The 25,443-nt window shown below is 43.1% G+C and overlaps 2 protein-coding genes across 2 annotated transcripts in view; one reads left to right on the top strand and one right to left on the bottom strand.

The window, feature by feature from the left end:
* LOC117542280 (zinc finger protein 845-like) overlaps positions 1–21,540 on the top strand; it is a 42,901-nt gene extending 21,361 nt beyond the window's left edge. The window contains exons 2-5 of the mRNA XM_034209848.1: positions 1,480–1,584; positions 2,106–3,218; positions 15,958–16,896; positions 19,056–21,540. Of these exons, the coding sequence (XP_034065739.1) occupies positions 1,572–1,584; positions 2,106–3,218; positions 15,958–16,896; positions 19,056–20,665 (3,675 nt within the window). The 5' untranslated portion in view covers positions 1,480–1,571 and the 3' untranslated portion in view covers positions 20,666–21,540. The remainder of the gene's footprint in view (positions 1–1,479; positions 1,585–2,105; positions 3,219–15,957; positions 16,897–19,055) is intronic.
* LOC117542282 lies at positions 5,513–8,358 on the bottom strand. Its single transcript, XM_034209851.1, has 2 exons — positions 6,407–8,358; positions 5,513–6,308 (listed from the first exon to the last, which is right to left on the bottom strand). The coding sequence occupies exons 1-2, from the start codon at positions 7,853–7,855 to the stop codon at positions 5,565–5,567; spliced, it is 2,193 nt and encodes a 730-aa protein (XP_034065742.1). The 5' UTR covers positions 7,856–8,358; the 3' UTR covers positions 5,513–5,564.
* Positions 21,541–25,443: the final 3,903 nt, after the last annotated feature.

Below are 25,443 nucleotides of genomic sequence, written 5' to 3' on the forward strand. Positions count from 1 at the left end.
AGACCGTAGTCCAGGAAAACAGGGGTTGACTTTCTGCAGTCTTCCAAGGCCGAAGCAACAAACTTCGCGTTCAATAACCCGCTTTGAAATAAGGCAGAACAGCGAGCTCTTCTTTGGGGGCCGTTGCATTTATTAAGGTCTTTCTTACAGATCTAACTTTGAAGACACTCGACAGACCTATTTTGCTGCTGCTTCGTTCGCTTCAAAACACACACACCTCTCTCTCTCTCTCTTAAAGGGATAGCGATCTGTCTCGGCATGACCCTAATATCATAACACTTGTCATTTTACCTTGAATGCCATTGCTTTAATGTATTATTCTCATTGTTCAAAGGTTTGTGTTATGACTGAAAACATTTTCCAGGTTTGAAATAAAGCATAATAAAGACATTTAAGACAGTTTCCCCTTTTTTAAGAAATCGCAATTCTAGACTTGCTATCGGTATCAAAACAAAAATGTTGGTATCGTGACAATACTAATACATACAATGGCATTGTTCTAGTGGTAAACACTGAATAAACGTTCCGCCCCAACCTATCAGAAACATCGCTGTATCAGAATAATGTGCAACGTGTTTTGGGAGTAATATGGTCTGTGTTTACATTAGCAAGCATCGCTAATACTCAGAGCTAACGCTGTACTGGAGGGAGTATGTGTAAAGAAGCCGGACAAAAAGGAACTCACCTTGTGCTAAACCCGCAAGAGAGAAAGCGTTTGAGCTCCATACTGTTAAAGAAATAATGCTTGATGTGGTTTGGAACATAATCTGTAGTGATGTTAAAGGTGGGGTAGGTAATTCACATCAGAAACACTTTTTGTTATATCCCATGGAATGCTCTTAACATATCGATAGCAATGAATATATTAAATGCTTTGACAATAAATATATACAAATATTTCATCTGTGGAAGCTGTGGCGCTGTAAAAAGCACGACCATTCTGCCTCGGCCCACGGCAGATGATTGGATGGCCTACCTGCCTGTCAGCCTTCCCTCTGTGCACAAACTTATCTCGTGCCCTCATTGGTCATGTGTGCGTTTGTATGTGTTGGAGGAGGGGCTCTGTGAGGAAGTCTGAAGGAAGGGCAGTTTTTTTTGGTTGGGTTCTTTCAAATTCTAGCTAACTCGAGCTGGTTTCTCCCTTCTTACCTACCCTACCTTTAAGTACTGCTTCGGAGCGTGGTTCGAATAATCCAGGAAATATGTATCCTTATCCCATAATAATAAGAATAATAATAATAAGAATAATAATAAGACCATCAGAAATAGACAGAAGACTTTTGCTTGATTTAAGTTTTTGGAGTGCTGTCAAAGGGATGCTAGCTGTGACTGTCACTTCTCCTTTTTTTTAAACTAAATCAGTACGTCATGGCTAATATTGTTTTGTCTGTAATGCTGAGTTACATTTTGCAATCATAATTTTGCCCCCCTGTGTATAATTAGATACATTTTTATTTTTCTCATTTACTCTGTGATTAGGACAATTCTGGAGGACTGGAGATAGAGCTGCCACCCACACCGGACCCCCCTTGGTGATATTGTCATATCATATTCACAACTACGGTGTAGTTATGCTATGCAAATGTAGGTCACCGGTTCCTCAACAGTACTACTCCTGCCTATTTTCTAAGTGTTAAATGAAGGGCACAGCTAGCAGTGCCTCAATAGGAGCCCCCTCCAACTGTCTAAAACAATCACTAAAAAAAGACCAACACCTCATACAGCCAGTAAATACAGAGCTAACCCTGCTAACTAACATTAGCATGAATTACTCAAACCTACATATAGCAACTCATATCTGCAAACAGAAAAGTAGAAACTTTGCCCCCTTGCTCGCCCTGTCCAAACTAAGCACTGTTACTATGTTTTAGATCAGCTACAGTACTAACTGAAGCTCACCTCTCCAGAGCATCTGGACAAAAGGTGTAATTGACAGACAATCAACACAACAGACACACAGTGTGCGGGACTTAGCAAAACAATAGGCAAGCATTTAAAAATAAGGAATGGATAAGGGCTGCAAAGTTAATCAAGTGTTAATCGTGGTTAGATTTTCAATTCTAATATTCTACAGTTTCTGAATATGTGTTTCCTGTTTCCTGCAGACGTCCAGCAGCTGGTGGTGGTTAAAGAAGAGGTTCCCCCTGAGCAGCAGGAGTGGAGCTCCAGTCTGGACCAGGAGGACCCAAAGCCTCCCCCACACATTAAAGAGGAACAGGAGGAACTCTGGAGCAGTCGGGAGGGAGAGCAGCTTCAAGAGCTGGAGGAGGCTGATATCACCAAGTCCACATTCACTCCTGTCCCTGTGAAGAGTGAAGATGATGAAGAGAAACCTCAGTCCTCTCAGCTTCATCAAAGACAAACTGAACACCTTGAAACAGAAGCTGATGGAGAGGACTGTGGAGGACCAGAACCAGCCAGGAACTCAGATCCAGAGAGTAATTTACAACCAGAGACTGAGGACAACCCAGGAGACTCTTCTGAACCTGACACTGAAGACAGGGCTGATTGGAAGGAATCCAGAGAACCTGTGTCAGCTTCAAAGTCTGCGAAAAACAAACAAGAGCCTGTCAGTGATTCAAGACCTAGTGCTAGAGAGAAACGCTTTAGATGCTCTCAGTGCGGGAAAGAAAATTGCAGCAAGATACATCTGAATAGACCCATGAGCACACACACAAGAGGGAAACCATTCAGCTGCTCAGTTTGTAACAATTCTTTTACTCAGAAATCAAGTTTACAGACACACATGAAAATCCACACAGGTGAGAAACCATTCAGCTGCTCAGTTTGTAACAATTCTTTTACACAGAAAGGAGGTTTAAAGAGACACATGATAATCCACACAGGAGAGAAACCATTCAGCTGCTCAGTCTGTGAGAAATCATTAACACATAGAGGAGATTTAAATAGACACATGAGAATCCACACAGGAGAGAAACCATTCCATTGTAGTTTTTGTGATAAAAGATTTATCCGGGGTACTCTGGTCAAAACCCATAAGTGTGTTGGTCGTCAGTCCTCACAGCTTCATCAAACTCAAACTGAGGAGAACAGAGAGGCAGAGCCTCCAGCCAGCAGCTCAGCTGAACACATGGAAACAGAAGCTGATGGAGAGGACTGTGGAGGACCAGAACCAGCCAGGAACTCGGATCCAGAGAGACATTTACAACCAGAGACTGAGGACAATGACACAGATGACATATTCTGTTCATTTTCAGGTTGGTATTAGTATTTTGTCTTCACTGGGACATGTCTCCATGCTTTAATGTTAAAAAATATCTTTATTTTTCTCATACTGCCACTTTTCACCCTCTATCTGAAACCAGAGCCCATTCTGCTCTGATTGGTTAGCTGGCCGACTCTGTTGTGATTGGCCGACCACTTAGCGATGTCCCGTCCCTTAGCCTGTCCTTTACAACGTGTTGACGCCACCGTGAGTGGCTGACTGTTTAAGCAGTTCTCTTGTTTCTCTACTTTTTTTGTTATAGTCTTTATTCTTTTCATTACTCTTTACCTTCACTGTACCAAGTTTGTTGAAGGTACAATATATACTTTTATTTATCCCCAACAGGGAAATAACTTTTATTCGTACCCACACATGAACACATGCCGAAACTGAACCCCATGCGGGATAGGAGAGTGAATGGGCAGCCAGTTTTCCGGCCCCTAGAGCCGGGTTGAGCACACGGCGTGCGAAAATATACGGGTAGTGCTGCAGCTAGATTGTCCTGTCCTCTGTAAGAAGGTGACGGTGACTCTCTGCGAGGAAGAACGGCTCTCCACAGGCTGTTCTAACTTTATTGGCTCTCCATGGTAGTGAATTGAACATGCAATAGTAATTGGGTGTGGTATCTGTAATATAAAGATAATTAATAGATAATAATAATAACAATTAAAGCTGCAAGCAGCATTGAGCGGGTCTTCGACGCTCCGCAGGCTGTTGTCCACACGTCGACGTGTGTGTCTAGGTGTCTCGAGGACTTGGCCGTTGGCAAACGTGGGAAGTTTCAGGCCGATCGGACAATGTCTTTGAGTTACAGCAGTAACACAAACATTGTGTTTGATGGCGGGTGATCTGTCGCCATGGCAACGGCATTTGATGACACCCCATAATATGCTTAGATGTGTTGAGGACCATTAGCCATCATCTGAAATCTGGTGCCGTTTGGACGTTTTTCCATACCTTAGGGATATACGCGTCCCCCGTAGCGACATTAACTACCAGTCGCGGTAAGCCAAATGTACAGAATGGATAAAATGTACCCGGGAATAGTGCCTCATAATGCAGGTAGACTCCCCTGATAACTACCCTTGCATTCCTCCACAGGCTAAATAAGTATAAGTGAACTTTTGGAAGAACCAGAGAAAGGGGTTAAAATGGATAAAATGTATCCCAAAATAGTGCATCATAATGCAGGTAGACTCCCCTGGCAACTCCCCTTGCATTCCTCCAGAGGCTAAATAAGTTAAAGTTCACTTTTGGAAGAACCAGAGAAAGGGGTTAAAATGGATAAAATGTATCCCAAAATAGTGCCTCATAAGATTTGACATGGGCAAACAGGCTATTTCAGACTTCCATGACATACACCGGGAAAACCACCTCACTTTGGCCCCTCACAGAGACCCAAAACACGGACTACAGACCTCCAGCATATCTACCTGACATGCGTACTTCCATAACCTCGCGCACCTTGGGACCCCGGGCCCCCGAACTTAAGCACTCCCCCACGGACTAAACCCAGATGATTACACCCTCAAGAAACTCGTGCCCCATGTAACCTATAAGGGGGTCTATTTTGCGGTGCTTTACAGTCCGCCCATCGGACACCATAGTCGGACTTATTCACAGCAGCAGCACCCACCCTCCTATGGAGGATGTTCTCATGGCCCTGGTAACCTATCAGGGGGTCTATTTTGCGGTGCTTTACAGTCCGCCCATCGGACACCATAGTCGGACTTATTCACAGCAGCAGCACCCACCCTCCTATGGAGGATGTTCTCATGGCCCTGGTAACCTATCAGGGGGTCTATTTTGCGGTGCTTTACAGTCCGCCCATCGGACACCATAGTCGGACTTATTCACAGCAGCAGCACCCACCCTCCTATGGAGGATATTCTCATGGCCCTGGTAACCTATCAGGGGGTGTATTTTGCGGTGCTTTACAGTCCGCCCATCGGACACCATAGTCGGACTTATTCACAGCAGCACCACCCACCCTCCTGTGGAGGATGTTCTCATGGCCCTGGTTACCTATCAGGGGGTGTATTTTGCGGTGCTTTACAGTCCGCCCATCGGACTCCATAGTCGGCCTTATTCACAGCAGCACCACCTGCCCTGCTGGAGGTTCACACTTTAACTTATTTTACCCTCCGCTGCCTTACACATCCTCCCACATTTGAGCACTCCTCACGTGGACTAAACCCCTTCATGCACACCACCAGAACCTCGTGCCCCTGGGGATCTTAATGGGGAATCACCCATATTGGGTTATAAAAAAGAGGACAAATTAAGTAATTTTAACAAACTTTATTTACAGAAATATATACATTGACACTTTATAACATTATAACATTATTAACTCATCCAGCACAAGCGGACTGAGTACAACAAAACATTGCATATTTACAAGTTGATCACTGGCAACATTGTCCGTATCGGGTGAAGTTGGTGCAGAGGCTGGCACCCTCTCTTCACCCGTGTCTGAGGGACTGTGTTCGGCCATTGACTGTTCCCTCTTCGCCGCTCTCCAAGCGTTGAAGTCTTTGTATAATTCATCTGACGTCTCGGTATCGGTGGAGTCTTGGTAGGGAGTAGGGCTATGCTCCTCTCCAGAGCTGTCACGGTCACTGTGGATGTCAATGTCCCCCAAATTGTCTTCACTCACCCCTGATGCTGCTGCGGCCGCTGCTTGCAGTGACTCTGTGAAGAGCATTCGTATGTCCGCAGCCTCCTTCAAAGAAGGATTCTTGGCATAAAATGTGTCTGCAGTTGCAGTGTTGTGACACATGAAATCACTCACTCTTTGGCGGTTGCTTATGTCCTGAAACCTCTTCGCATTATCGGCGTGGACTGTGCGGAGGTCGGTGAAGTTAATGGGACCTTTTAGTCCAACATCAGCCCATGCTAACCTCAGGAAGGTGGCAAGGTTCCTCGATGGGTTCTTCCCCGCTGTGCAGAGGAAATAGCGGTTGTTGGTGCCGGTCAGCGTCCCCTTGATTTCCAGCCACCTTTTCATCCATCCAAATTCTTCTATGGTGAGATACATCTGCGCTTCCCCGAACGCGTTGGCCGTCTTGTGGTTGCTTACCTGTTATGACAGAGTTAGAGAGCGTCAATACAAGTATCAATCATCCACAACATGTGTATCACTGCCAGAATAAACACATGTTTTAATAGCTCACTCACGTGGATGAGGTGGCCAAAGGCAGTGCCAGTTATCTCCGCCTTTAGGACCTCCGTGTTGGTCATGTTGGAGTAGACCCCCGGACGGTGCCCATAAATGCAGCTCCAATTGAGGGTCATGTACCCATAGAGCAGGCTCCGGGTTGTGTGAGTCGGGTTGCTGGTCATCACGTCCAGGAGCTGAGGGATGCGAGTTTTGGCCGCAGTCAAACATGCCATGATGTCTTTATGGCTTGGCAGACCTTCCATCTTGTCCCGCTTCACCTGCATCTGGTGGATAAACACCTTCTTTCTCATGGACTTCAGGATGGCAGCAACTTCCCGTGTGATTAAAATCATGTCATTCTGGTTGAGCCTGCTCCCCTTGCATGGTGTTTCATTCATGTACTTGAGAAAGTGTGATATATTTTTGATATAGAAGTCAGATGTCGTGACCTGTAGGCTTGACTTTATCAGGCTCCGGGACCACCCACGTATCCTCTTCAGATCCCTCAAAAAGAGCCAGTCAGACAGGCGATTGAAACCGTGTGCCATGAAGCTTAGGAATGATTTGACTCTGCTTATTTTGGAGACTGCGTTTTCTTGGAGCCTCACTGTTGGATCGATGCCCTCATAATGGTCCCGGTAGCCTTGCAGATACTTCTCCATGATGCGTGGGAATGTAATGTCCCGCATTCGATTCCCCCGGCCCCTGCCGCTGAACCAGGGGGAATGTATGGGAGGGGAGGATGACGAGGCCTCGGTATCTATGGATGCAGGTTCTGAGGAGCTGGATACAGGTGTGTGAGAGGCAATGGGGGACTTCCTGCAGGAGGGACCTTTGGACTTGGACAGCCTCTTTGGTGTTGACTCTGTTCGGGATCGTTTCCTTAGAAACACCCGCTCTTGGTCCTCGGCCCTCTGGTTCATCCTCTTTCGGTTACGTTGAATCCTCTGCTGCAGCATGCAGCGCAGGGATTTCACCTCAGCAGCATATATGTCCCTCTGAGCCTTCATTCTGTTTGCATCCATCCTCCATTCCTTACAGTCCGGGTTGTCACATGTAATCACTGGGGACAAGGGTGGAGGTTGTGACAGGACATCATCACCCACAGTGTCAACATCCCAAGAGGTAATCATTGCTACTCTGGGGTTTGTCAAACTGAGTTCATGAAGCTTCTTTGTGGCCACTTTCATTTTTAGTTTAGTTAAAACCACATGTAATTCCTGCCGGGACAGCTCAACATGGTTTCTGTACAAGTGGCGGTCCAGCCTTGTCCCGTTGTACTCGCATCCTGCAATAATGCAGGGATGGAGCCTAATGTTTATCCGTCCTTTCGCCAACAACAGCAGAATTCTTCTTTCCACTAAATTACGCACACTATGGTTCCTCAGCAGGTGCTTGCTCAGGGCACGGTAGGGACTATTACAGATAGGACAACCGATCGCCATCATTTTTGTATGCCTGAGCATTTCGGTACCGGGAAGTGTCACCAGTATAATGTATAGAACCGGGGGGGACAAAGAAGGATAGGTGAAAATAAGAAAGTTGCACTCAGCGAACTAGAAAGACCCCATGTCAAATCTCTCCGGTTTATTTTCAATAAATAACCAATTTGCATCATCGTGCGAAAGGTGTCCCATTTAGGCACTCGTTAGGCGGGCAGAGATCCCTGTCATCTATCGGTCCTATCATCCAGGCAAGGCGGGAGCCAAAACTGGGTGAAATAGTGCCTCCTAAGGCGGGTCGAGTCCCCTGGCAACTCCCCTTACTTTCTTCCGGAGACCAGTTCAAAACGTTAAGTTTGGTAAGAACCATGATTGGGGGTCATCCAGGCAACAATTGTATCCGATCCAAAGTCCTCATGCAGCGGATGCATTCTTCCATGATCCAGAGACGGATGCAACCAGAGAACCAGAGAAAGAGGTTAAAATGGATAAAATGTATCCGGGAATAGTGCCTCCTAAGGCGGGTAGAGTCCCCTGACAACTCACCCTACATTCATCCAGAGTCAGAAAAAGTTAAAGTTAACTTTTGGAAGAACCGCAGAAAAGGGGTGAAATTGGTGAAAAGGTGTCCGGAAATAGTGCCTCATAATGCAGGTAGAGTCCCCTGGCAACTCCCCTTGCATTCCTCCAGAGTCAGAAAAAGTTAAAGTTAACTTTTGGAGAGAACCAGAGAAAGGGGTGAAATTGGTGAAAAGGTGTCCGGAAATAGTGCATCATAATGCAGGTAGAGTCCCCTGGCAACTCCCCTTGCATTCCTCCAGAGTCAGAAAAAGTTAAAGTTAACTTTTGGAAGAACCAGAGAAAGGGGTGAAATTGGTGAAAAGGTGTCCGGAAATAGTGCCTCATAATGCAGGTAGAGTCCCCTGGCAACTCCCCTTGCATTCCTCCAGAGGCCAGTTCAAAAACTTAAAGTTTTGTAAGAACCGTGATTGGGGGTCCTCCGGGCAACAATGTGTCCGAAAATAGTGTCTCGTTATTCCGTCGAAACTCCCCTTGCATTCGTCCGGAGGCCAGTTCAAAAACTTAAAGTTTTGTAAGAACCGTGATTGGGGGTCCTACAGGCAACAATGTGTCCGAAAATAGTGTCTCGTTATTCCGTCGAAACTCCCCTTGCATTCCTCCAGAGGCCAGTTCAAAAACTTAAAGTTTTGTAAGAACCGTGATTGGGGGTCCTCCAGGCAACAATGTGTCCGAAAATAGTGTCTCGTTATTCCGTCGAAACTCCCCTTGCATTCCTCCAGAGGCCAGTTCAAAAACTTAAAGTTTTGTAAGAACCGTGATTGGGGGTCCTCCGGGCAACAATTGTGTCCGATCCAAAGTGCTCACTCATCGGACGCATTCCTCCATGATTTCCCCATCATGAGAAATAGGCCGTTTTTTTCTAAGTGCTCTCAAAAACCGGGTTTCCGATTTCGTGCAGAAGGTAGCTTGGAAAAGATGAATGAAAATTGTTAACGGAGGAGGGGAGGTCTCAATTCCCCTCTACGTTGAAAAGTGCAACGGGTCAGTGGAAATGTCTCCGGGGCTTCCGCCCGAAGCGCCGAAGGGTTGGTCCCCTCACCCGTTGGCACTTAGCCGTTTTTCGACAATTTTTAAAAACGTAGTTTTTGATGAATTTAAGATATAATTGACCGTTTTATTTACTTTTGTTTGCTTTCCACGGGTGGGGGTGCACGGCAGGCCGCATATGAGCTCCCAAATTCGGCCCGGAACCTCCGGGAATTGGGTCAATTTCATCCACATGTCACTCCCCCATCAAATGTACATGAAATGGACACGAGGAAATGTACATGAAATGGACACGAGGAAATATACATGAAATGGACACCAGGAGAGAAGAACCAGGGGTCAACATGGATACATTTTACCCCGAAATAGTGTCTCTTGTACCAGTCATGGCAACATGTCCAGACCCTGACTGGACTTAAGCCAATTTGCATTGGAACTACACCTTGCATTCTTCCAGGGACACCAGCATGCATCCAGTGTACAAGGATGAAGAACCAGGGGTCAACATGGATACATTTTACCCCGAAATAGTGTCTCTTTAGCAGGGTAACAGTCATGGCAACATGTCCAGACCGTGACAGGACTTAAGCCAATTTGCATTGGAACTACACCTTGCATTCTTCCAGGCCCATCTACATGCATCCAGTGTACAAGGAACAAGAACCAGGGGTCAACATGGATACATTGTACCCCGAAATAGTGTCTCTTTAGCAGGGTAACAGTCATGGGAACATGGGGTGATGTATATGGGCACTTGAGCACCAGCAAGACCCCCACCTCCATAACCTTGTGCACCAGGTGAACATGTGTACCCACACTTAAGCACTCCCCCACGGACTAAACCAAGAGGGAACACCGGTCAGAAGTTCGTGCCCCTGGTAACACTGAATAACAACAAAATAGAACCCCCAAGGGTTGCATGTGTGTAGGCATAGTTGGTAACATTTGTCTTGCCCTTGGCAGGGAATTTGCATTGGTAGTTGACATCACATTTACATTGTGCGGACTTCAGTACATTTTAAGGAAAAGTCCCATGTTAACTATGTCCATAAGACAGACATATTCCTTACATTGAGTTAGGACAACACCGTGTTTCATGGTGAGGGATCTGTCGCCATGGCAACGACATATGATGAAATCCCCTAATTGGCGTAGAGCTGTTGAGGACCATTAACTGTCATCTGAAGTTTGGTGCAGTTTGGACCATTTTCCATTGACTTAAGACAACATTGTGTTTTATGCTCCAAATATCTGGAACAAACTCCCAGAAACCTGCAGGTCCGCTGCAACTCTTACTACTTTTAAATCCAGGCTGAAGACTTTTCTTTTTGTCGCTGCTTTTAATTGAACTATTCATATCTTAGACTGCACTGTAACTTTTATCCATGTATCTTTTCTTTTAATGTTTATTTTATTCGCTTTTCTTTTTAATGACTGATTTTAAATGCCATTTTCTTAATGTCTTTCATTTTTTGTAAAGCACTTTGAATTGCCGTGTGTTGAAAAGTGCTATATAAATAAACTTGCCTTGCCTTGCCTATGGCGAGGGACGCGTTGCCATGGAAACGGCATATGGTGAGATCTCAGATTTGACGTAGAGCTGTTGAGGCATGGACCGGTGATATAAAAGTGAAGATTGGGGGACGATGGGACCGTGTCCATTGGAGTTACAGCGACACCGTGTTTAATGGCGAAGGATCTGTTGCCATGGTAACGCCACATTAAGTAACATCAGATTTGACCTAGAGCTGTTCAGGGCTGCAGTGTTAACCATCATGTGAAGTTTGGTGGCGTTCTGAGCATGTCAGTTTGAGTTATGACATCATCGTGTTCCATGGCGAGGGATCGCCTAGCATCGAGTGAACGCGAACTTTGGCTCCAAATCACGGCTACGTCGTGCGAAATAAATGTTTTTCCATGATAACTTTTAATTGCCCATGTCTCGAGAAGCTACCCGACGAATTTCGAGTGGAACGGATAAAGTCCCTAGGAGAAGATAGATTTTGTACGGAGGACTAAAAATGCGATAAATCGCGTTTTTTCCCAACGCCAAATTCAAAATGGCCGACTTCCTGTACATTATTTTATACCCCTCCAAGAGGTTTTTTTGTTCGTCTCCGCACCCTAGATATGCGTAGCGACAGGCTTGGATTTTCGTCATTTTAGGGGCAATGCCATTTGGCCTTTGGTGTCACACATTTTTTCAGGGCGCAAAGGCAACATGCCAGGGCACAAAAGCCATTGAGGAAAAAATTAGGATTTGGAGCTTACAAATAAATAACTGACAAAAAACAAATCACTTTTTTAATATCAATAATCGTATCATCATATAGGCCTATGCCTCCTTAGTATTACCGTATATAAAATGAAATACTTTACTTTGAATAATTAGTGTTTGGTATGTTTTCCAACTACTACTTCTCCCATTCACAAATCCGAAATGAAATCTAAAAATCAAAAATTCTATTAATATGTAACAAATATAATCCATTTCAGAGCTGAAGAAACAACCTTCAAGGGTCAAACTCTGCACATACATCATTCAGCAGTACACAGTGAAGCTCCAACATCCAACTGTATGAACAAGCAATACTTTGAAATGCAAAAGCGTGTGTGTGTCCTCACAGCTCCTTATATCTGTTCAGAAACTGGACAAAAGTTAAAGGGATAGTGGAAATGGAACCTCAAATAGTTTTGTTTTAACTTATATACAAGCATAATTACGTACCAAAACAATCACACCTGATAAAAAAATATAATAATTGCCTTACGCATGTTAGAAGCACTTTATTGCAGCTTCCCCGAAGTTTTTTAGAAACGAAATGTTCGACTCAGCCAAACCGGAAGTGACGAAAACTCAGGAAGACGATACGATAACAAACTATGGCGTCTATGCAGAATGAACGTGGAAGGGCAAATATACCAGACAAAGAAGAAGGATTGTACGGGGTATCCAGTGATGATAGCGAGTCAGAAACATCCTCTCGGCTTTCCTACGAAAATGTCGTTTTAGGAACTGAATCTGAATCCGGTTCAGTAAGCGACGATGGTGAGAATATTGAGCCAGACGATGGACCATTACGTCCTTATTTGTTCGAGCCCGAGCCCGAGGTGATGGTTCACGGCATGGGCAATGGCGAGGATGACCAGGACCAGGCGCCAGATGATGCACCCCTACGCACAAATAATCTTGACTGGTAGGTCCCTAAGCATAGCTCACGCATCTTAAGATCACCTGTAGCCTTTACAAATATTAATCATTGTTAACCAGTTAAGCCCGAAGGTCCCCCCAGTGGACCCCTCCCACAGTTTTTTTTCTCTCACATGTCTCAGGGCTTCTTAACATTTATGAAACTATTAATGTTTCATACCCTTTTAAAGGTAAGAAACTCCGCTAACTGACAATAAGAACAATTGTTAGCTAGAAAAAACACAAGAGTAATACCAAGCCTTTGAATTAGCATTGAGCGAAACAATGCTAACTAATGCTAACGCTTTTTTACACACAACACACGGTGGAAATGCCCTTATTACTATCTTAACTGCACAAACAAGATATACGATTTAAAGCTGAGACTCCACAGATGTAATGTCATCACTGTAAGACCTCGAATTCCTGGAGCTATCAGCCAGAAAAGAGAAAGTAAACAACATCCGGTTCCAAAAATATTACAATAATTACGTCTTACCTTTTTTGATTTGTGATCAAAAGTTGTGTTCAACGGAATAAAAACGCATCTCAAGGTTAATCCAATGTCGTTGTGTCACGTAGAATTTTTTACTGATAATCAATCATCATATTTATGGCAATATACTCGGTATAAAGTATTGCCGTCTTACAGTCTTATAGTATTACCTATAGTGAAAATTTCTGAACAAATTTCACCCACTGACGACGAATGGCTGGGTTTCTTGGAAACGCATGAGTCGATACGCCATTCTCTGCATTTGTTGTCGCACTACAGCCATACAAAACACATCTATTCACCATAATAAAGGTCGGCTATTCACATGCAAATGCTATTGAATGTCCGCCATTGTTTGTGCCCGTCTTCCTCTGCTCTCGTCATCACTCGAAGATTCCCGACGATTCCCGAAGTATTTCGTTTCATTGAGAGGGAGCAGTAAAATTGAAAATAAAATGAAACTAGGCGCATGAAATTAAAAAAAATTGTTTATTATGCTTATTTTTAATACAAATACATAAGTTAAACCCAAAATTCGCGGATTTCCACTATCCCTTTAAGCAAGTACAAACCACAGACTGTCTGTGTCATGACGAATACAGTCGCTGCTTTAATTCTGTCTTTAGGACGTTGTTGTGAGTTTGGACGGAGCAGCTACAATGTTAGTTTAGCCTGATTGATCCAATCTCCATTCACAAAACGCGCATTTTAAAAGGTTTTTCGCATGCCGTCTTGTCTGCACACTTGTCAAAGCATTAAAGCATGGTTTTTACTAACCATTATCAGTATTTAGTTACTTCGGCATCATTTTGAAACGTGTTTTACAATGAAATCACGGTAAAATAGGTTAATTTGGTCGTAGTTGGTTTCCACCACAGTATTTACATGGATATAAGCCCCGCCCCCTCTCCAGCGCATCCTGTTTGAATGACAGGAGTAAACACAGCTGACAGCCGCGGTGAAACTCCGACTAACCATCTGTGTTGTATTAGGGATGCGACGATCGATCCCATTAACGGGTATCAGGCCGATACTGTCCTCATGTACTCGTACTCCTAACGGTGCATCCCTAACTTTTGGTGAAATCAAACATTCTTCCTCGTAGGTCTTCAGATATCTTTTTTTTGCGTTAAAAAAAAGTTAAAACTTGTTAATAGCAAATACTAATGTTTGAGGGATTTTTACAAGTTAACGCTGGAACAGCACTTCTTATCGTGTTTCACTGATTAAAACAAAGTGTTTTAACTCCTGACTCAATTAGTTTTTGTTAAATTCTAGGAGGTCAAATACTTTTAGTGATTTAATCAAAATGGACACGAATATATGTGTGTTCTACAAATTATATTAAGTTAAGCATGAGAATCAGTAAAACCTTGCAATCCTTTTTTTATCTGGACATGTAAGGATGAAAACCTTTATGTTGACAATGTTTAATTAAATTGTTAATGTCAAGACATTTGATGAATGTAATTAACTTTAGCTATGTTGCTAGTTTATTGACTCAAGTGAAACCAACTTGAAGCTCTGCAGTGTAAGTAAGAAACAACTTAGTCTAATAGAGCCCTGTTCATTTGTGTTTTTATTTGATTATATACAACTCAGAAAAAATACAGAGGGCCGGACCTCGTTGAGTTTAATGGGGGGTAAGGCCATGACTGCACTTCAATTGACTGACCGCTCTAGTTACTCTTCTAAATCATTCATATCTCTATTTAGAGCTGCCTTAAAAACACAAAAGGCAATCCGGGTCCCAAGCTGTATCCACATGTGATTTTAGGGGTACCAAACCACTAGGGATGGGTCCCGAGCCCCGGTATTAAACGGGCCCCGGGGCTGAATTATTAAAGACCGTGGTACCGTTATGCTCCGACGTTAGCGGTCTTTTTATCGGTACTGGAGAAATGTAAAAAATATGTCGTGTATTATTGCTACACAAACATTACATTGCAGTTTTAGTGTCGCCAACTCCGTTTCTAACATGCAAAAAGACTGCAAAATGCTTCTATGATTATTTTTAGTATTTTCGATCTCTCTCCCTCGCCTGCTTGCGAGAGGGCGGGGCAGTTTACACACACGCAGCTGCTACATGCAGCAACACACACACACGGAGGAGATGGCGGAGAGAACGCGCTCCGAGGTGTGGTTAAACTTTACCCGTCTCGATGTCGAAAATGCTCGTTACCAAAAGTGCAATAAGAGTTGAGCATGTAAGGGCGGTAACACGAGCAATTTGTCTAAACATTTCACAAAAGTGCTCCACATTCAGACGGAGAAATGCACCGGGTTCGACTGTCTTTCTAGTAGCTCTGTAGCCCCATCCACGAGTAACGTTTCCACGTCAGGTATTATGTATGCTAGCAGCAACACACGGAGTTATACAAACATTTATAATTAGAGGTAACTTAGTTATTTATTTTGTTAAAGTTTCAGCTATTCTGGCATCAGATTATTTAATACGATCTGTTAAAACGTTGTTTCTTTTGATGTGAAATATTATGTATTTAATTTAAATAAAAAGCAATGTTAGCTTTGTTCACAATGTGTTTAGTTAGTTTACCTTTTATTTTATTTCAAAAGAACCGATAAGAGTACCGTTAAAAGACCGGACAGATAAGTGGCATCGATAAAAGTAGTAGTACCGTTAAAACCTTAACGATACCCATCCCTACAAACCACTCAAATTCCACTTACCTTTCTCTGCGATAGTTGTTGGTGCATAAATGTAAAAATATATTAGCCATAGGTATTTATGATATTAATTAGGAATATACAAATAACAAGGGGGTTCAAAACGGGGCTTTGAGCAGTGACGTAATGAACACAACAGCTATTCTCTGTAACATCTCTGTGTGTGTTTCCTGTTTCCTGCAGACGTCCAGCAGCTGGTGGTGGTTAAAGAAGAGGTTCCTGCTGAGCAGCACGAGTGGAGCTCCAGTCTGGACCAGAAGGACCCAGAGCCTCCCCCACACATTAAAGAGGAACAGGAGGAACACTGGAGCAGTCAGGAGGGAGAGCAGCTTCAAGGGCTGGAGGAGGCTGATATCACCAAGTCCACATTCACTCCTGTCCCTGTGAAGAGTGAAGATGATGAAGAGAAACCTCAGTCCTCTCAGCTTCATCAAAGACAAACTGAACACCTGGAAACAGAAGCTGATGGAGAGGACTGTGGAGGACCAGAACCAGCCAGGAACTCAGATCCAGAGAGACATTTACAACCAGAGACTGAGGACAACCCTGGAGACTCTTCTGAACCTGACACTGAATACAGTGCTGATTGGAAGGAGACCAGAGAACCAGGTTCAAACTCTCAGATAAATAAACAAGACTCTGTCAGTGATTCAAGACGTAATTCAGGAGAGAAACAATTCAGCTGCTCAGTTTGTAAAAAATATTTTAAACAGGGAGGACATTTAAATGACCACATGAGAATCCACACAGGAGAGAAACCATTCAGCTGCTCAATTTGTAAGAAATCTTTTGCAGTGAGAGGAAGTTTAAAGGACCACTTTAGAATCCACACAGGAGAGAAACCATTCAGCTGCAGTATTTGTGACAAAAGATTCACCTGGAGGTATAAGGTCAAAAGCCATACGTGTGTTGGTCGTCAGTCCTCACAGCTTCATCAAACTCAAAGTGAGGAGATCAGAGAGGCAGAGCCTCCAGCCAGCAGCTCAGCTGAACACATGGAAACAGAAGCTGATGGAGAGGACTGTGGAGGACCAGAACCAGCCAGGAACTCAGATCCAGAGAGACATTTACAACCAGAGACCAAGGACAACGACAAGGATGACATATTCTGTTCATTTTCAGGTTGGTATTAGTATATTGTCTTCACTGGGACATGTCTCCATGCTTTAATGTTGAAAAAGCTCTTTATTTTTGTCATACTGCCTCTTTTCAGCCTCTGTCTGAAACCAGAGCCCAGTCTGCTCTGAATGGTTAACTGGCCGGCTGTTGTGATTGGTCGACCACTTAGAGATGTTCTGCCCCTTAGCCTATCATTTACAACGTGTTGTTGTGTCCCCAGGTCAAATCAATCAGGATACTTTTCAGAGGGGAAATATACGTTGTTACAACAGAAAAGAGCCAAAGGCAGCTTAATGTTACGTAGAAGCTTGCATGCAAAAGTATTAAAGTTATGAAATAAATAATATAAGTAAAGAAAAAACAACAAAAAGTGACACAATTTACAAAATACACATCCTGTAATAGTTCTGAGGATTTAGCAGCCAGGTGTATATTGCACAGTTTGCACATAGTCTGATCGCTGCAGGAAGGAAGGACCTGCGGTATCTCTCCGTGAGACAGCGGGGGTGCAGCAGCCTGTCGCTGAAGGAGCTGCACAGTGCAGACAGGGTAAACAACGTCCTCCCCAGAACATTAAATGTTGGATTTCATTTTCTGATCCTGCAGACACCCGCTACACGGGGCGGAAGCCCTTCATCATGCCCCCCCCCTTCAGCAGCAGCTCATCACAGAGGAGAGGAGACGCCTCTCCCCCCCTCTGAATGACTTTAAAGTTACAGAAGAGTGACAGTTCTAATCCTTTAAAATGATGCCTTGACCTCATATTTTGTCCTTCAGATTTAAAAACAACGCTGTTAGGGCTAACTTCTCAATGCAGAGCTAGTGAAGATGAAGAGCCTCAGACTCATCCCTCCATGCAGAGCTAGTGAAGATGAGGAGCCTCAGACTCATCCCTCCATGCAGAGCTAGTGAAGATGAAGAGCCTCAGACTCATCCCTCGGCACAGCACTAAGCGCCTCGGACGATCTTTTGTGCCTGTAGCCATCAGGCTGCACAACCAAGGGTTAACCGTGTAACCCATTATACATAACCTGCATCTTCATCAATATCTCAACTCTTTGATATTCACTTGTAACCCTCTGTGTTTTATCAGGGATGCAACGATACCGATCCCATTAACGGGTATCAGGCCGATACTGTCCTCATGTACTCGTACTCCTAACGGTGCATCCCTAACTTTTGGTGAAATCAAAAATTCTTCCTCGTAGGTCTTCCGATATCTTTTTTTTGCGAGGCATGGTTCACATCAGAAGTTAAAACTTGTGAATAGCAAATACTAATGTTTGAGGGATTTTTACAAGTTAACGCTGGAACAGCACTTCTTATCGTATTTCACTGATTAAAACAAAGTGTTTTAACTCCTAACTCAATTAGTTTTTGTCAAATTCTAGGAGGTCACATACTTTTAGTGATTTAATCAAAATGGAAACTAATACATGTGTGTTCTACAAGATTAAACGGATTGTGTTTGTCTATAATTGTGACTTACATGATGATCAGATCACATTGAATTAGAAATGCATGCAAAAACCTATAAAACTCCCTCTGGAGGGCAGCAGCATAAATGATATGTTAAGTTGTTATGTATGAGGATCTGTAAAACCTTGCAATCCTTTTTTTATCTGGACATGTAAGGATGACAACTTTTATGTCAAGACATTTTATGAATGTATTTAACTTTAGCTATGTTGCTAGTTTATTCACTCAAGTGAAACCAACTTGAAGCTCTGCAGTGTAAGTAAGAAACGACTTGGTCTAATAGAGCCCTGTTCATTTCAGTGTTTTATTTTATTACATACACCTCAGAAGAAATACAGAGGGCCAGACCTCGTTGAGTGTAATGGGGGGTAAGCCCATGACTTCACTTCATATGACTGACAGCTCTAGTTACTCTTCTAAATCATTCATATCTCTATTTAGAGCTGCCTTAAAAACACAAAAGGCAATCCGGGTCCCAAGCTGTATCCACTCAAAATATAATTACACGTACCTTTCTCTGCGATAATTGTTGATGCATAAATGTAAAAATATATTAGCCATAGGTATTTATGATATTAATTAGGAATATACAAATAAGGGGTTCAAAACGGGGATTTGAGCGGTGACGCAATGAACACAACGGCTATTCTCTAACGTCTCTGTGTGTTTCCTGTTTCCTGCAGACGTCCAGCAGCTGGTGGTGGTTAAAGAAGAGGTTCCCCCTGAGCAGCAGGAGTGGAGCTCCAGTCTGAACCCGGAGGACCCAGAGCCCCCCCCACACATTAAAGAGGAACAGGAGGAACTCTGGATCAGTCAGCAGGGAGAGCAGCTTCAATGGCTGGAGGAGGCTGATATCATCAAGTCCATATTCACTCCTGTCCCTGTGAAGAGTGAAGATGATGAAGAGAAACCTCAGTCCTCTCAGCTTCATCAAAGACAAACTGAACACCTGGAAAGAGAAGCTGATGGAGATGACTGTGGAGGACCAGAACCAGCGAGGAACTCAGATCCAGAGAAACATTTACAACCAGAGACTGAGGACAACCCTGGAGACTCTTCTGAAACTGACACTGAAGACAATCCTGGAGACTCTTCTGAACCTGACACTGAAGACAGTGCTGATTGGAAGAAGACCAGAGAACCATGTTCAAACTCTCAGAGAAATAAACAAGACCCTTTCAGTGATTCAACACGTAGTGCAGGAGAGAAAACATTCGACTGCTCTTCGTGTGAGAAAACGTTTACACAGAGAGGAAATCTAAATCGGCACATAAGAATCCACACAGGAGCGAAACCATTCAGCTGCTCAGTCTGTTCGAAATCTTTTGCACAGAGAGGACATTTAAAGTGCCACATGAGAATCCACACAGGAGAGAAACCATTCAGCTGCAGTGTTTGTGACAAAAGATTCACCCGGAGTCGTTCGGTCAAAATCCATAAGTGTGTTGGTCGTCATTCCTCACAGCTTCATCAAACTCAAACTGAGGAGAACAGAGAGGCAGAGCCTCCAGCCAGCAGCTCAGCTGAACACATGGAAACAGAAGCTGATGGAGAGGACTGTGGAGGACCAGAACCAGCCAGGAACTCAGATCCAGAGAGACATTTACAACCAGAGACTGAGGACAACCCTGGAGACTCTTCTGAAACTGACACTGGAGACTCTTCTGAAACTGACACTGCAGATTCTACTGAAACTGACACTGAAGACAGTGCTGATTGGAAGAAGACCAGAGAAACAGGTTCAAACTGTCAGAAACCTAAAAAAGACCCTGTCTGTGATTCAAGACGTAGTGCAGGAGAGAAAGCATTTGGCTGCTCTTTGTGTGAGAAAAGGGTTGGACAGAAAGGAAATGTAAAAGATAATGTGAGTATCCATACACGAGAGAAACCATTTAGCTGCTCAATTTGTAAGAAATCTTTTGCAGTGAGAGGAAGTTTAAAGGACCACATTAGAATTCACACAGGAGAGAAACCATACAGCTGCAGTGTTTGTGACAAAAGATTTACCTGGAGTCATTATGTCAAAAGACATAAGTGTGTTGGTCGTCAGTCCTCACAGCTTCATCAAACTCAAACTGAGGAGAACAGAGAGGCAGAGCCTCCAGCCAGCAGCTCAGCTGAACACATGGAAACAGAAGCTGATGGAGAGGACTGTGGAGGACCAGAACCAGCCAGGAACTCAGATCCAGAGCGACATTTACAACCAGAGACTGAAGACAACCCTGGAGACTCTTCAGAACCTGACATTTTCCAAGTCAAATCTGCATGTGTAACAAAAAAAGAGGACAATTAATTAGTCCTTCGAGAATTCACATGAAAACATCTGTCTGGCTGTATAAACTGTTTGACAATATTTATATATGACTTCATATAAACTCTTTTTCAACAGAAGTTTTGAATATGTTTAATGTTTTGTCATACTACGTTTTTGATTTATACTATAACAACTGACTGATTAATCTGTAATCTGTTTGGTTAATGAAAAGTTGTGACTTGTAACTTCCATTGGGATGTTTTTGATAGTTCCTGTTGAGTTATCAGTCTGTTCTGGTCTAAAAGAAGAACCAATGACTTATTGATATAGAGAAACTGTACGATGTTTTCAGTTTTATTCTGTTCTATTTTGCTTATATTATCAAACCAAACTAACCTGCTACTATTAGATCCCTTGCATATTTGAGTTTGTTTAAGCATGCGTTATCATCTCACTTTCACCTGGTCTGCTCTTGTTATCTATATCTATTGGACACTACTGTCTATCAAATTGTAAGTATTACTTCATGAATTTTACTTAACAGACTGTACGTGGTTTGTCATGTTTTGCTTTCTGTTATTTTGTTCATGTCTGTAAGTTGTTGCTTCTGTCGGGACCCCCTTGAAAACGAGATGGTGCATCTCAAGGGGTTTATCCTAATAAATACATTTCTAAATAAAAGAGAAATGCCTTCGAAACAGACTCAAATCCCTGCATATTGTTTGTGTTCACAGATTACATTCAGCTCATTTGGAGTTCAGAGTTAAAATGGATTTTTAGGATTATTCCTGCTTTTTGAAACTAGTACGGGCTCATGTGTTTCATTGTTGGTGTTCTGTTAAATGAAAATTGAAGTCCTTTCACCTCCGTTGAATCAGAGTGGAAGCAGAAATAAAATACTTGTTCATATCAAACGCTGAATTGTAACTCGTATTATTATTTTTTATACCTGTCTTAATCTATATTAGCCTTTTTTAAGTTTCATTCTTTCTGCTCTTTATTGAAGGTTTATTTAGATGAGATTAGATTTACTTTTATATTTAGTTGTAGCTGCAGGAACGAGTAATAAACAAGGCATTGCACTAAAGTTGAAACGATAAGTATAGGCATATAAACATCAACAATATATATATACCTCCATAGTTTCTATGGTAGACACACAATAAGATATCAATCAATCAATGTTTATTTATATAGCCCAATATCACAAACTTTACATTTGTCTCAGTGGGCTTCACAGTTTGTACAGAATATCAGACAATACAACATCCTCTGTCCTTAGACCCTCACATCGTACAAGGAAAAACTTCTGGAGAAAACCCACAATTTAAAGGGAAAAATGGGAGAAACCTCAGGGAGAGCAACAGAGGAGGGATCCCTCTCCCAGGACGGACAGACGTGCAATATATGCCGTGTGTAAATTGAAAAGATAATGCATTTGCAACATAGGTAGTCCAAATGTTTGGAAATGCATGTGTCTGTAATAAGAAGAGGAATCCACGAGGATATCCATCCAGGACTTATAATCCAGGACCGCAGCAACAGGATCATCCATGACTCCGGATCCCAGCCTATATAGACACCAAAAAGAAATACATTTGGGGAAGCTGGGTTAATCGGAACATGAGAGTACACAGGCACAGACGGAGAGAAGGAAGAAATAAGATGTCCCCCGACAAACTAAGCCTATATCAGCAAAACTAGGGGCTGAATCTAATCAGCCCTAACTATAAGCTTTATCAAAAAGGAAGGTCTTAAGCGCACTCTTAAAAACGGATAGGGTGTCTGCCGCCCGAACACAAACTGGAAGCTGATTCCACAAATGTGGAGCTTGATAAGAAAAGGCTCTGGCTCCCATTGTACTTTTAGAGACTCTAGGAACAACCAACAACCATGCATTCTTGGAACGCAATGCCCTAGTAGGACAGTAGGGTGTAATGAGTTCTTTAAGGTAAGATGGCGCCTGCCCATTAAGGGCTTTGTAGGCGAGAAGAAGAATTTTAAATTATATCCTGTGTTCTATAGGGAGCCAGTGTAAGGCAGCCAGAACAGGAGTAATGTGGACCCTTTTCCTAACTCTAGTTAGTACACGAGCTGCAGCATTTTGAATCAGCTGAAGCGACTGACTGACTTCTTGGTACACCCTGATAATAAGGAGTTACAATAATCCAGCCTTGAAGTAACAAATGCATGGACTAGTTTCTCTGCATCGTTTTGAGGCAAGATATGCTTGATTTTTGCAATGTTACGTAGATGGAAGTAGGCGGTCCTTGAAATAGATTTTATGTGGGTGTTAAAGGATAAATCCTGATCAAATATAACACCAAGATTCCTTACAGTCTCACTGGAGGCCAAATTAATGCCATCCATAGTTAGTATATCTTTAGATAATTTGTTTCGTAGAGTCTTCGGGCCAAGTACAATAACTTCAGTTTTGGTCGTGTTTAACATCAAAAAGTTTAAGGTCATCCACGTTTTTAAGTCCTTGAGGCAGTCTTGAATTTTATTTAGATGATTAATTTCATCAGGCTTGATTGATAAATATAGTTAAGTATCATCCGCATTACAATGAAAATGTACAGAATGATTCCTTATAATATTGCCTAACGGAAGCATATATAATTTGAACAAAATAGGTCCGAGCACTGAGCCCTGTGGCAATCCATGGCTAACTTTGGTTTGCGTGGAAGATTCATCATTGACACGTACAAACTGAGAGTGTTCAGATAGATAGGACCTAAACCAGCCTAAAGCAGTTCCCTGTATGCCAACTAAGTGCTCTAGTCTTTGCAATAAGATATCATGGTCGATAGTATAAAATACTAAAAGAGGAGTATGGGTAAAAAGAGACTTTAATGCCCTGACACACCGAGGTTGCTGTCGGATAATCCAAAAATCAGCTCCTAAATTCTAACCCTATCTCCTATTCCTTGACCTCCGTGTGAAACGTCACGGGGTTAAGGGATAGTGGATAGGAGAATTCAAAAGGACTTAGGAGAAGAGACTGCGGTACTTTAGAGAATCCGACTGCACTTTCACTATCCGACGTGTTTATGATGCGCCAGCGGACATCATAAATGTGCGTCTGCTGCTGTGGGGAAACTATGGAAACTACAGTTTTCTATAGCGGACTACAACATGGATGTTCAATAAGAACGAGGGACTACTGTAAACTCATCTAGAGACTCTGCACCGTGCTCTGATGCTGTTGCTTTATGCTTTATGAACGTGGACAACAGAGAAACATATTCTTCATGACCAAAGTTGGAATTGAAATAAAAAAGGAAAGTGAAACCCTCTCCCTCCAGTCCACATTAATACAAATGATCCCAATACGTATGATTGTATGAACGTTCAAAACAAAGCACTTTGGCAACTTACCACATACGTTTTAAAAAGCTTAGTAAGCACCATAACTTTCATGATATCATTTCTCCGTCATAATCGGTTGTTTCCGTGAACGGCCGACTGTTGTGTGACGGCAAATGCTGCGGCTGCAAGGCATTGTGGGGCAGCATTTTCTCCTCTCCTTTCGTCAAGGGAGGCCCAGTGGTTCCTAAGCTAAAGGAGGTTATAAAGGAAGTTTGAAACCTCCTTTCCTATCATCTCGAGAATTCGAACGGCACTTATCATGGCTGCCACTGAAGGACTTCCGGGTCATTAGGAACGTTCCTAAGCTAAATGGACCATTCGTCTTCAGCCCGAGTCAAGATGCATCTGTCGGCCATGTTTTTGTAACACACATTTACCGTGACACAACATTTGAATGTTCACGGAAACAACCGATTGTTACCGAGAAATTATACCATGAAAGTTACGTTGCTTATTCAGCATTTTACAACTTATGTGGTAACTTTCCAAAATGCCATATTTTGAAGCTTCAACACTATAATAATCAAAAGGAGAAATATGAACGTTACTTTTTTAATGACATTTTCAAATAAAGTCTCTCAGTGTTTACAATATCTCGGCTTCCAAGCCACTTAGAAGGTCAATCTTGGTGTCAAATTATACATTTTCTGTGTTCCATCGTTCTGTTCTTCTGGCGGAACATCTCTCTTCATGCTTCCTTTACAGATTCCAAATCACTCGTTAAGGATTACTCTGTAGCGCTCTAGAAGTTGAAAGTGTTCGGCATCTATGGTCAAGGGAGTGTGCGGATTCGCTGCCATATAGTTGAAGGCTTGGGTGACCTCAGGGTAGGAATTCCAAGCATCCCATGCTGACTTCTTCCCCTTCCAGCAGAAGGCTGAGGTTGTGTCACAGCCGGTGCAACAGTGGAACACAGGAAGTGCCGTTGACCTGTCTTTGTCCAAAGTATGGCAGATGGTATTGATGTGATGATAAGTGTAGTTTTTGCAGGTGACAAAAGCAACCCAGATGTCTGCAGCTGAATACTTGGTGAGCAGGGCATGGAACTTGCCAATGAGGATAACGACAACATCCGTATCCATAGTGCGTACCAAGCAAGTAGAAGAGCCATGCTCCAGGGAATCAAGCAGATGAATCATAATCCTGGTGCCTCTTCATGGTTACATGGCAGCATGAAGTGGCTGGTGTCTGTGCCAACTACTCTGACGCCAGATGTAATGAAGACCTGCTTGCCAACCGGCCAGGCAGTGGATGCAATTTTACTGGAGAGCAAGGTGAAGAGCTCCTGCTTGTTCATGGGATCAAGCAAGACATCTGGCCAGTTCCTTGGCAGCTTCTTCTGACCAGCAACCTTCCGCCATATCCCTTTGCCTCGCTTCTCCCTTGTTGACTCTTTTATGCTTCTGGTGATGTAAGTATCCCAGACCACATCAACTCTTTCTGAT

The sequence above is a fragment of the Gymnodraco acuticeps genome, unplaced genomic scaffold, assembly GCF_902827175.1.
Source record: "Gymnodraco acuticeps unplaced genomic scaffold, fGymAcu1.1, whole genome shotgun sequence".
NCBI lineage: Eukaryota > Metazoa > Chordata > Actinopteri > Perciformes > Bathydraconidae > Gymnodraco > Gymnodraco acuticeps.